This window comes from Phyllostomus discolor, chromosome 1 (assembly GCF_004126475.2).
Source record: "Phyllostomus discolor isolate MPI-MPIP mPhyDis1 chromosome 1, mPhyDis1.pri.v3, whole genome shotgun sequence".
NCBI classification, from domain to species: Eukaryota; Metazoa; Chordata; class Mammalia; order Chiroptera; family Phyllostomidae; genus Phyllostomus; species Phyllostomus discolor.
This window is the reverse complement of record NC_040903.2, coordinates 29965594-29979702: the sequence shown is the minus strand read 5'-3', so window position 1 is coordinate 29979702 and position 14109 is coordinate 29965594. Positions and strand designations below refer to the sequence as shown.

The window sequence follows — 14109 nt, the reverse complement described above, 5'->3', positions numbered from 1 at the left end:
CTCTCTTTCTCCCTCCCTTCCCTCTCTAAAAATAAATAAATAAAATCTTTAAAAAAATCATTAGACTTGATTTGCAAAGGAACAAAGACAAACAGTATGGCAATCTCTGGAATTTAGTGTAAAACGGGATTTTATGAATATCTGCCAAACTTATCCTTACGTCGAAGATCTTTCCTATTTGTATAGTAGTTGCTTCATTAAAAAACAACAAACCTTTCAGAATTAAAAATGGAAGCGTGTTCTTCAATCAATATGAGTGAAGATAAATTGATAAAATCTGGGTATAGTGTGTATTGCAAAGATCAATTCTGAAAAATTTGTTTTTCAGAGATCATTACCGACAAATTTCAGAAGCTAAAGCTGTAGTATTCACTACTGCAATAGATCAGTATGTGAAAATATTTTTCCATTAAAAAGGATTAATGTATTTATTTAAAAGTATTATCCCATTATATTTTGGGAATATGTTGATTTTATTATTTATTTATTTTTTAATAAATAAAATCTTTGTTTAAATATATTTTTTAAAGATTTTATTTATTTATTTTTAGAGAGAGGGGAAGGGAAGGAGAAAGAGAGGGAATGAAACATCATCAATGTGTGGCTGCCTCTAGCACCCCACAACTGGGGACCTGGCCGACAACCCAGGCATGTGACCTGACTGAGAATCGAACCAGTGACCCTTTGGTTCACAGGTCCATGCTCAATCCACTGAGCTACACCAGCCAGGGGTTTATTACTTATTTTTTACTGACATAGTTATAAAACAGAAAGTGCAATAAGACAATATTTTCACCGTCTACATTTTTCCTAGCCATCATTATAACTCATCCCATTTATTTAACATATTTTTGTCATATGAAGAGTTGTTAAAAATAATCTTCTCCAGGTGCTGAATACTAAGTAAGCATAAGCCACTATAAATGAATGTTAACTACTGCTAGGTAAAATGACCCTTATCCCCACATACAACAAACATTTTGACTGCTTAGAGAGTCATCCTTCAATCTGCCTCCCTCTCTAACCTTTTCAGTGTTACCAAGCCACATATTTCTACTCCATTTTTTAAAAGTTCATCTAGATGGTATCACTGCCTGCACCACTGCCTTTGTTCAGATCATTTCTTGCTTGGATTATGAAACAGCCTTCTAAGTGGTTTCTAGTCTCTCCTCAACTTTAGTCCATTTTCTACATTGCTGCCACACTGAATTTTCTGAGAAGTTAACACTGATTAAAAGCCTACCACTGTTCCCTACATTTAGAGGATAAAATCTAAACTTTTTAATAGGGAATTTAAAAACTCCCAGAATCTGTCCCCTACCTACATCTCTCATCCTTAAGACTTCATCAGTGATCTCGCTGTTGGGAAAACTGCCTCCTTTCTTCACTTGGCAAGTCATAAAATCCTCCTAAACTGGCTGAGATTATCCTTCAGTGTCTTTCCTGGAAACCTCTTCACACTGCTGAATTTAATGCCTCCCTGTTCTCACAGAAGTCCACGCCCATTACTCCCTGCTACTGAAGGGCTTGGCTGTCTCATTCACATTTATGTTCTGGGTGCTTGGAATATAACATAACATACACTCAAAATAAACCTCTGTTAAATAATTAAGGAATACATAAATGACCGACACCTATATAAAGTAAGTATTCAAGACCCTCTACAATTAAGGTCTAATCCAGTGGTTCTCAGACTTGAATATGCTCCAGAATCAACTGAGAGGCATTTCTAAAAAAATAGATTCTGGTTCCCATCCCAGATGTATTCGATCAAATTTTCCAGAAGCAAGGGCCAGAAAAACTACATTTACGAAATTGCTTCAAGATTAGATAATTGACCCAACATCACTACACTACTTATGTTTAAACAGAAGTTCTACATATACTTCATTCATTCTTATTACACAAATTTATCACATAAATTTTATGCTTTATAATTATGTAAAATTCAAGTATAACCTTCTAGTGTTTTGGTTCCAAGTAAAATCTGGACAAAAATTCTGTCCCCATGAGCCTCTAGCTATTGGTAAAGCTGACAAGTGATCCTATCTACCTTTTTTCTGGGGGTATACTCTGTACCCCATACAAAAATGTTCTTCCATCTGGCTAAATGTTAAGCTATGGATAATATAACACTGAATTATTTTGCTCCTTTCTAGCAATTCACAATGAATGAATCATGCTCCAACTAAAACATCCAAGCATTTTTTCTAAGATGCCTACTCATTTGCAGTTAGGTCAGCATGATGTAATCCAAACACTGATTGGGAAAAAATCAGGAGACTCAGGAAGGAGGGCATAATTTGGCTTGGTTTTGCCACTTTTCTAGTTATATGATGTTGTACATATGATTTATATGGATCTCTGCTTCCTCTCTATAAAAATAAGACATGGGCTTTGTTATGTTGAAATGAGGTAATACATGTGAAAGTAAACATTTTAAAACACTAACCAAAGTTTGAGTATTATTACTTTTCTTAAACAAGCAGACTGTCTTGGATTTTTCTCTTTTCTCTTTTCTTATTTCTGAACAAATAATTCCTATATTTTTCTGAAAACTACACTTTCTACTAACCTGTACTCTAGTAGTAGAAAGTAAGGCACTAGAGTCTTTTGAAAAACTCTGTCCCTGACAAACATACCTTCCTTTAGCTGGGGAAACTGAGAAAATGAGATGTATCCATGGCCTCTGCAATGCTCTGGTTTTCTTAAACTTTTTAAGTTATTCACATTTTCCAAATATAAAAGTCAGAAATTAACAATAGGTATACAAATGAAAATATACAAGAACTCTCATAATATTCATATTTTATTGCCAGCATCCACAATAATGCAGCCACAGAAAGTATGCATATAAAATAGTGATTGGCAGAATAACAAGGCAAAAGAAGTGATCCCTTAGGTGGAAATAACAGCACCCTTGCAAAGGTAGGTTCATGCAGATCAGCAAGTAAGAACCAAAGCTTTACCACTCAAGAGCTGGAAAAACAAATACTTAAAACAAAATGCAACATCTATTATACCAACTGTACAAAAAATAAAAATGACCAATTCATGTATAAGTTGTATAAAACTTACTATTATATTTGTAATTATTTATAAAAATAAAAAGGCTATTATGAAAACAGTATATAATATACACACAAATAAAAAGAACACATATATATACATTTTATATATCAAAGATATGTATAAAATTTTAAGAAATATAGATAGTAGTTTTTAAAAAAAGGTGGTACCCCACTTTCTCTTCTGTCTATAAATTAATTAAATATTGAAATACACCATTATGAAATTGCATACATATTTAAACACTTAAAAGTAAATTAGTGATCAGATCTCATTATGCACCCCTATATTTTCCCCTTAATTATCAACTTTTGGGGAGAAAAGGAAAACTAATTCACCTACAGTAAAAATTTCGAGGGAATTAGCAAGTAATTATTCAGTGGTAATTGTATCACTAGAGACAGAGAGTAATTATCATAGAGTTTAAGATGTGGTCAATTTATTTTTCTACTATTAACATTTTTATCCTAGTTATCATCCTTTTCTTTTTTCTTCTATTTTTGTGAAGAACTATTTTGCATTTTCAGACAGCTTTGAGCTGCCAGAACAGTTCAAATAAAGAGCGTGCATGAGAGCACAGGAAACAACCTCGAGTAAAGAGTCAGGTGCTGACAATGGACTAAGGTAAAGATACAGACACGGCTGGTTTTATCACAGAACTGGGAAGCTGTTTGAAGATAATTGTGTAAAGTTTTGAGAAATTCAAAACTTAACAATTCAAAGTATAAAAGCACCTTTGAAAGTCAAATACAGATGATGTTTTGGGTTATCTGTGTATAGGATATAAAACTGAGTTTTATTACTTAATCTTCTCAATGACATAAAATGTTCTGTTGTATGAACACTGTGGATTGCTTTTTGTTTCAGGCAAATATACAAGGAGAGGAAAAAAACAGAAACAGGATTTCTTAAGTGTCAAATTAACTTAATTTGCAAGTTTAGAGGCATAAAACCTATCACAATTGTAGGGACAAGAGTACAAATTGCACCTTTACTTTCATTTTTAAACTTTTTGTGAATTCCTGTTTTCTTTATCATTTCATTTGAGTGTCAAAATGGCACTCTTAATTACACAGTTCACAAGACCTAGAATACTAAGTTTAAAATTTAATTTGGTACAGACATGTTTTTGTACATAAAGAATCAAATGAGGCACACAAATCTCCGGGTAACAATTTTCCACAGTGCTTTACATTTTTAGAGTTTATCTTAGAACAAAGCAGAAATAGTATTTCTGGGTAATTTTTGTCTTAGTACTAAACCACGGATGTAACAGCTCTCAATGTAGACTTGGGACCTTGAGCAGAATCAACATGGGTTTGAATCCTAACTTGCTACTTACAAACTGTAAGATCACAGATAAATTATTTAACTACTCAAAGCATCACCTTCCTAATTTGTATATGTGTTAATAATTGGACCCACTTCATAGAACTGGTCTGAGGGTTAAACAGGATTATGCATGTCCAGTACAATGAAACTTTTTGTAATATAAATGATATCAAGTGCAATTGGTAAATAAGAAAGTTTATCAATATTTTCACAAAAGTCATTTGGATTTAAATGTATTTTTTCTTGGCCTGTTGATTTTCAAGCCACCAATTAACAGCAGCTTAATACAAAGTACACAAAAAGTCAGCTAAACACAACAGAACCAAGGAAGAGTACAAGGGAATTAAAAAAGAATCAGATGCTTTCAAAGTTGTATTACTCAATAAACTAGTCATAAGTGAAAAGACAGTCAACAGTGTCAGGTTTGTATCTTCTCCCTCACAGCTTTGAGGAAATGAAGACACAATCACAGCGAACAGTGACAGGAATATGCCACAAAGGAACGGAATGGACCAGACAACAGGACTGATGACCTGAGCTGTGGGTGCAAGGCATGAATACTGAGCATTTCTAAGATTGTAGAAATAACTGTGACTGTTTAAAACTGGATTCGCTACCATCTAAATGACAAGCAGTACGTTTTAGAAAGTGTTTCATTCTTTTTAAATCACCTTGTACATTAAGTACACAGTGCCCATCTACTCTCACATCACTTCTTGGCTCAGTCTGGCCACTCTTTCTTAGAAGTTCTTTCAGCATTATTTTCTTGGATCTTTGTTTATGTTGCATATGTCTCCTTAATTCAACAATCTCAACCCTCCCTTTCCATCAAGTCACCTTCAACTATTTTTACAAGTGAAGTTTATATTTGCTGGAGTATTTATTTATTAAGAATTTACATGCTTTTAATTATGCTAGTATTTTAATAGGATCACTGTTGTCATTATTAATGCTCTAGTAAGAAAACTGCTTGAGTTTTAAGTGGTCTGTTCTAGAACTACTGTCCCCCACCTCCCAAATCCTGTCATTTATAATGTGCAGTATTGCAGAATGTGAGGCTTTTAAGGAATATACAGGGTTCAGCACAAATAATGCCTTTTTACTGCAAAATCATAAACATGTAATTCTGTGACATAACAATATCACACCCAAGCATACCATAGAACACTTTAGGTGAAACGTTCAAATTAAAACTATAAATTACTACACCCATATTATTACCCTACCAACTACACTCAAGCAGGCCTTACTTCAGCCTGACCCTGTATATTCATATATTAAATAGCTAGACTTTGCTTATTTTAAAATCTGGGGGGACAGTTTCACACAGCATAAGTATTAATATAACTGGGTATCTAACAGGGACAACTTTTAAATTACAATAGAGCTATGATCATCTTATACCAAGTAATAACCACTACATTGTACTTATTAGTTTAACACAGCTATTGAGCACAAAGCTAGGATTTATAACATGAAAGCTTACTTACTGGCTGAAGCCTGAGGTTGCATGCGAGGTATTCCTCCATTTGGCACTTGGAAATTGGAGTCACTTCTGCTGCTTTTCACTGAGTCAACTTGTATATTAGATGTCCGGGATAGGTTTGGAAGACTGCGTCTTAGTTTTTCTGTGGCAACAGAATTTTAGTTAAAAAAGGCTTTTTTCAGATGGAAAAAGAAAACTATTAATCAGCATTCAAACATCAAATTATTTATGCATTCTGTATATTTTAGAAGAGGTAACAAGAAGTACATATCTTATAACAATACACAACTCAACACGGATTCTATAAGTGAATGGAGTAAGAGAAACTTTAAAATGAACTAGAAATTATTTATTTAAATAAAAAATTTATATACAGGTCACTTCATGAGTGGACCAAAGCAAAGCAAACAAAATCAAGTAAAATTAAATTTATTTTTTCTTTTATTTTTGTATTGATTCACGATGAATAAAATGATTAACTATATTCTTGGTCTACCTTATCTGAAAACCTTGGTAAAAACTGTTACTTTCACACTGAAATATGGAGCAAAATTTTTTCCAGGAACATTCTGATTACCTTCATTTTTCACACTGCTTGTCTGTAAATCCGTGGGATGGCCTTGAAGTGAAAGGCGAGGCTGCTGTAAGCGGCTAATCATAGGCTGTGGGGACACTCTACTATACTCTATTCCCCGAGCAGGAGATCGTGAACGAGGTGAATTTCTAGGTGACTGCTTAGGTGATGGTCGAGGTGAATTGCGTGGTGATGGTGAAAACCTGTTAACAGCAGGGTATACTGCATGATGCATATTGTCATCTTCATCATCTAAACTTTGTGCATCAAGTTCCTGATCACTAAAAGTACCCCGTCTTGTAGAATTGCAAGATGAACCAGAACTGCGCCGAGATGTGGTGGCTGCATATTCTTGCCGAAGACCTGACGGTAATGAATGTGTAATTTTATTTCTTTAGTTATATTTGTCAACATTCAAATATGTTAAGGTTTAAAAACAAAAGATTATCACTCAGAAATTCAAATAAAGTAAAACCCTCCACCTGAATCAACTTAGACATCTTCCCATAAGGATGCATAAATCACATCTAAAAAGTTATTTTTAAAATGAAATTTTATAAATCTTTGCCGAATTTCAGCATTTCTTCTTGAATCTGAAATCTATATTACAAGCAGAACCATAAATTTAAAAATATTTCTACTCCTAAAAACAGTAATCCAAGTTTAAGATTAACATTAAAGGAAGCAATTACTGTTCAGCCAGTAAAGAATATACAGTGAGTAAATAAACTCCCTAGATACCAACTCCTTGGGTTAATCATATCCAAGAAGCTGATGAAGGAAACTTCTATCCTACCCTTAGGATTCAGTATTTGGGCGTAAGTGAAATTTCCATTGCTTCATAACCCAAGAAGCTTCAATAAAATGATCTTAAATTCTAAATCATCGAAAAAATTTTTTCAAAGGAGTCCCTTATGTATCCTGATACCTCCAGAAACACCCTAGCAACCTTAGAAGGTTGCATTAAATAATATAACAACTTCTAGAATAAGAACAATTGTTAATAGCATATTAACGAGAAAAAAATTACAACTTGAAAAAATTTTAGATATTTTACATAGAATCCAGATAAAATCTTTAGATGGAATTTAGATATTTTGAACAAGTCCTGCTAACTATTAGCAGTGTAGTCTAAAAGACCTGTTAGAACAGTATTCCAACTTTTAAGTTACATATTCATACAGCAGTCCCTCCTTATCCACAGTTCCACATTTTGTGGTTTCAGTTAATCGCAGTGAACTATGGTCTGAAAATATTAAATGAAAAATTCCATAAATAAACAATTCCTAAGTTTTAAATTCTACGCAGTTCAAAGTAGCATAAAAAAATATCACACCGCCCCAGTCCTGCCTGGGATGTGAATCATCTCTTTGTCGACTGTATATGTTGTATATACGGTACAATAAAATATTCTGTGTGTGTGAGAGAAACCACATTCACATAACTTTTATTAGAGTATATTGCTATAACTGCTCTATTTTAGTATTAATCTCTTACTGTGCCTAATTTATAAATTAAACTTTATCATGGGTACGTATGTATAGGAAAAAAACATAGCATATGTACAGTATCAGGCATCCACCGGGGGTCCTGGAGAGCCTGCCCCGCTGAAAGTGGGACTGAGGGGGAACTACTGTATAAGGGAAGTGCTGTCAATATGGTTCTCTAAAGCAGTGGGTGAGAAGCACACAGGGAATCAGATTCCCAGGGCCCACCTAGTTACTTAGTGCCTTACAATAGCAAACATGGCAATGAACTAAAGACAACAGACAAGTGAAAAGAGCTCTTTGGAAAGGAAAAATCCAAGTCCCAATGCAGGCCCTCCACTAACAAGGGGAGCCTAAGTAAGTCATAATCACTATGGCACTGTGTGTTTCTCATCCTAGAACGAGAGGGCTTAACCAGGCGAGTCCAAATCTGTAATTCTACATTTCTATTACCAAAAAACCTGGAGAAATGTTGTTGTAAAAAAGAAAATCATTCTCCTAAAAAAAAAACAACTGGTGTTTTCAAGGAGAAATCACACACATTTTTGGTATCCTTTTTTTATTCACTAGGGAAATAAATATTTGTGCATGCAGATGGCTTAGAAAGGGTTATTAAAGTAAGGCTAAAATTTCTTTTACTTGTTACTAAAGCACAATATGAAGCTATAGCAAATGGTTGCATTTCTAACAAAATACTGGGGCGGGAGGGGGGGGGTGGGAGCGGTTAGGATGTCCAAAAGAAAGCACTGGTGAGTTTACCCTAAGTTACAGTTGGGCAGCATCCTTTTTCTCCCTTCACATCCATGACAAGAACTAGCCCCTCACTGGCTGACCAGACCACACACTGAGGGAGGTGTTACATGAAATTACAGAAGAAGAGAGTTACATGTTATTAGCTTCTATAAATACAGCAAGCATCAAGTCTCCCTATCTTTCTAAGGGAAGTTGCATGAAAGTGGGAAATGAATCAGCAGAGTAAGAAACATTCTGCAGTTTTCTAATAAATGTTATAACTTGATAAAACTTACTATATATTTACAGAAAAGGGTCTAAACGTTTTTGAACTAAATCATAGCAATGCTCCATTACCCTCAGTCCACTGTCGCTGTGAAATGTGTGCTTCAAGGATCTTTTTATCATAGAGGTTAAAGGGACAACTTTAGAGACACTGCTTATTTCACAGTTAAGCCCATGGTATCTACAATAAAATGTATAGGAAAGAATAATATTGTAACTACCACCTTATATCCAGATGAGAGTCAGGGCATCCATGAACCCTTGAAATAGTATGAAATACTGTGTGCTTATATACATTTTGAGAATGATAGGGGACATAATTTTTATTGAATTTTTAAAGGTGTCTGTGACCTAAAAAGATACAAGGACCACTTTGCAGAGCAACATCACATGCTTTATTTAAAGTAACAAAGCCAAAGTTCTCATAAAGGTCTTTTTTATGTTCTATACCATACATTCTAAGGGAGGGAACATTTGTCCCAAGGGAGTTAAAATTGGTTCTGAGGATGTGAAAAAATCTTAGATACCATAATACACAGGTGGCAAACACAAGGTCTATGGGCAGAATCTGGCCCGGCACCTTGTTTCTACCCGGTAGCAGTGCCAAGCTCTCGCTTAACTGTTAAGGAGTAGTAACATTTACACAGTCCTAAAATTACATTCGGCCCTTTGAAGGCAACCATGGGGCTGATGTGGCCCCTGGTGAAAATGAGTTTGACATCCCTGCCATAATAGATTGTGTTCCTCATAGTATATAAAGAGACAGACAGTACATTTGTAGTATTAAAATTTCATAAAGAGAGAGATGGAAAAAAAAAAAGGGGAAAAGTATCTAAAAAGGCACCTTACGGGGCCAACAATGAAAAAAAGGTTGAGACATAATGGTCTACATTAAGAAAACCCAGAGTAATAGAGTAATAACTACACCAGTGAGTTCCAGTGCAGAGTGACATGCAGGGTGTGACTGCCAGTCATGGAAGCAGAGCGAAACTGGCCTGTCTTTGCTCTTCGCATAGCAAAATGCTCTATATAAAACGGACTCTGGAAACAAATTAATGAACAAGTAAGTCCATATGTTGAATAAGCCTCTAAAATTTTAACATTTCTATTCTTTCTACACTATTATTTTTCAATACTTTAAGACATATTTAATACCCACAACAAAATTAGGTTCTATGAAAGCCCTCAACTTTAGCAATGAAAATACTTACTTTCTTCCTGCATCCGAGCTAGAATCTGCACATCAGTTACATCATTTAGCTTATAATTGGATCCAATTGAATCTTCATCTAATTCTGAAGCACTTAACTCACTGTCTATTGAGGATTGAGGACTGAGTGGAGGATTTCTGTCTGATGAACTTTTCAAATTACCTTAAAAAAGAAAAAAATTCAAACTTTGGTGAAACAAAAACTGAATAAACATCTGTTATAGTTAACTGGATATTATATCTTTTGATTTAGTTCATTATTATTCTGCTCTGCTTACAAAATTCTCAAATACTGAATAAAAATTAACCTTATTAAGAATAAAGAGGGCTATGAATATTCCTAAATATATTATGGCATAAGCACAAAACATTTTCCTTTAACTATAACTTATCTATCCCCTTATAAAACAGTTAAGCTTTCAACAATTCCTGGTAAGTAGTTTTCAATAATATATGTTAGAGGATTTGAACTTTTACAAGATAACCAATGACACTGCTCTATAAATAGATCAATTTATGATGTGGTGTTTTCTCCTCTTTCCAAATTCATAGTCATTAGCCAGTATCGTCATCTTTTTCCCTGAATAAAAGTAACTGTTTTTCCTAAACCAGAATACTGTAATTTGAGGAAAATCAGGATTCCTTAGAAAGTTAGAAACAAACCAAAAAAGGAACACTAGCTCATTTCTCCTCCATTATGCCATGTTTACAAAATTCCCTTGGCAAACCAGTAATAATGATCTAAGCAATTCTTGGAAATGTAAGAGTGAAGCACAAAGATGAGGTGAGGAAAATGACTACATAAAGAAAGTATTTTGTCATTCTAAACCAAAAGGGGGACAGAAGACAGGCCAGAGGGGTAAAATATATACATATCCAAAAGAGTCTAATTTGTTTCTAAGGAAATGCTTTCATCAGATCAACTTCTAGTGGAGAATAATAAAATCATAACAGTGTCACTACTATTTCTAATACTAATTTATTTGAAATGCTTGTTTTCCAGAACTTTTCACTGTAAGCTCCAACATGAAGGCACATAAGAGCAAGAATATGAAATAGTTAATGTTCATATAATCAAGAAGATAATAGGAATAGAAAAGTTAGGCTCAAACAGTGCCTGAATAAAATTATTTATATTAAACAAATATAGCAGATTCAATTTTTTAGTATGACAGTAACGTCTGAAATATGTAGCAAGTAACAACCTATGTGCAAAGCAAACAAGCAGGGTCAACAAAGTCGTCAGTCTAGGTAGCACTCAGGTCAAAATGTGAGATGGTTAAGGATACTTTAATTTTTAAGGAAGTTACAATAATTCGCCGTAACGATAGTAGCAATAAGAGTAACTGAATGAGTGAATTCTAACAAACAGTAATTCAAAGAGTAACAGCTCAGTCACAGAACCAAAACAGAACATTCATTCCCCAATTTACAGCAATGTATCCCTCCCATTTCATTTAGAGCTCCAAACACTCTTTCGACACATTCACATAGAGCTTTATAGTTATTTAATTGCAATATCAATATTAAAATCCTGTAAAAAAGTTTTTAACTCTGTAGCTTCTTTACAGCCCAAGCAAACTATTTAATAGGTATCTATCAGTTATAATAATCAAGCTTGGGATCCTACTTAATGAAGCCAGCTTTAAAAATTTTTAAGTACATGCTAAAGAAAACCTCATAGATATAAACTGGCTTATCTGTATCCCTGTGTACAGTATCTGGTGCCAAGTAGCTCCTCAATGATATTTCCTCTCATCAGTTAAAAGTTTCACAAATGAAAGAACTTGAACTACAGATGAGTAAGGTATTTTCTGAGATAGGGCAGTAAGTTTAAAAACCATTCTTTAATCACTCTATTTCAATTCTTACCTGAATTTCCAGGAAGTATTAGCTGTTTGACTATAGGAGGTCGCACCGGGGTTGAGGACGGAGAATTAAAACCGCTGCTATACGGGCTACTTGCATTTGGACTGTAAGGACTCGTGTAACTCATGGAGTTGAAAGGATTATTATATAAGTTCTGCCTCTTGAGAGCTGCATTAATGAGAAGGGGAAATCAAATTTAGTTAACTACAAAAAAGTTAAAATTTTATTACAAAGTTTTTCCTATTAGGAAGTTCATTAAGTAATGATCTACCTCAATACAGAAACATTCTTATAATAGTGGGGGAACATATATTAATAATTCCAACAAAGTATTTTCATTACCTTAAATTGTGTTATGCAAGTAAAAGAGTAGTCACAGTGAACAACAAAATAATATCATAGAAAGAATATCTCCTCAACAAATTATTAACCACTAAGTGAATTTACTTATATCTTCTTGGAAAGTTTACTCCAACTGAATCAACCCCAAATGGCCCTGAAAAATAAAATGAATGTAAAAGCATATTTGTACTTTATATTTTTCTATAACAAACTATATTGCTTTAAAAAAAATTATGAAAGCCTTGGCTGGTGTAGCTCAGTGGATTGAGCAGGGGCTGCGAACCAAAGCATTGCAGGTTCGATTCCCAGTCAGGGCACATGCCTGGGTTGCAGGCCACAGCCCCCAGCAACCGCATGTTGATGTCTCTGTCTCTCTCTCTCTCTCCCCCCCTCCCTTCCCTCTCTAAAAAGAAATAAAATAAAATCTTATAAAACAGTTTTAAAAAATTAAAATATAAAAACTACTTAATAATGAGCTTTTAAAATAACATTTTCAAAGCCTGATTTTTTTTTAAATGTGGCATTGTTTTTCCTTTTTTTTTTTTTTTAAATATTTTATTTATTTATTTTTAGAGAGGGAAGGTAGGGAGATAGAGAGAGAGAGAGAGAAACATCAATGTGTGGTTGCTGGGGGTTATGGCCTGCAACCCAGGAATGTACCCTGGCTGGGAATCGAACCTGGGACACTTTGGTTCCCAGCCCGCGCTCAATCCACTGAGCTATGCCAGCCAGGGCTCCCTTTTTTTTTTTTTTAAGATTTTATTTATTTATTTTTAGAGAGGGAAGGGAGGGAGATAGAGATAGAGGCAGAGAGATAGAGAGAAACATCAATGTGCGGTTGCTGGGGGTTATGGCCAGCAACCCAGGAATGTACCCTGGCTGGGAATCGAACCTGGGACACTTTGGTTCCCAGCCCGCGCTCAATCCACTGAGCTACGCCAGCCAGGGCTGTTTTTCCTTTTTTAAAAAAAAGATTTTATTTACTTATTTTTTAGAGAGGGGAAGGGAGGGAGAAAGAGAAGGAGAGAAACATCAATATGCGGATGCCTCTCACATGACCTCCCACTCCAGACCCGGCCTGCAACCCAGGCATATGCCCTGAATGGGAATCAAACCTGCGACCCTATGGTTCACAGATCGGCACTCAACCACTAAGCCACACCAGCCAGGCAAAACTTGAATTTTTGAAAAATAAAAAGCAACATTAACTATTTGGCTAGGTTAACATCAAAACATGTGAGAATTCACTCTCTTTTTTTTAAAGTCCCTCCACGCCACCATTTTCCGGCCTAAGAAGGATATTTCTGCCAACAAGAGAAAAAACTTAGTGCTATGCATATAAAATAGAAGTAGCATAAAAATATGGCAAGATATCAAGTGTAATTATATCCAAGAAAAATACTTAAAATAGTATTTCTTTCTTCTACCCTATTCTAAAATCCAGTTGTTTAGTATTTCTGACCATCAGCACAGCACTGTGTAGAAACAGAGACAAAGGTGACGCGTGCTTTTTCTCAAGAGGCTTATAGCCAAGGAGTGGGGGCAGACAGAAACAATAATTTCAAGACAAAATGAAAATTGGTATTATAATAAAGGTACAAAGGTTTGTGGAAATTATGAGGAAGGAGGAAGTTAACATAATAGAGAGAAGCTAGGTAAGTCTTTCTGGAAGGAGAGGCACTGCTGCAGTCTTGAGAGAATAAATAATAATTTAACCCATGGC

General features: G+C 34.7%; 1 protein-coding gene across 2 annotated transcripts in view; it reads right to left on the bottom strand.

The window, feature by feature from the left end:
* The window catches only part of SLAIN2 (SLAIN motif family member 2), a 75585-nt gene that overhangs the window by 26553 nt on the left and 34923 nt on the right, over positions 1-14109 (bottom strand). For both annotated transcript variants that reach the window (XM_028505750.2, XM_028505749.2), the window contains exons 3-6: positions 12048-12212; positions 10177-10338; positions 6465-6824; positions 5892-6029 (exon numbers count right to left, since the gene is read on the bottom strand). In XM_028505750.2, the coding sequence (XP_028361551.1) occupies positions 5892-6029; positions 6465-6824; positions 10177-10338; positions 12048-12212 (825 nt within the window). The remainder of the gene's footprint in view (positions 1-5891; positions 6030-6464; positions 6825-10176; positions 10339-12047; positions 12213-14109) is intronic.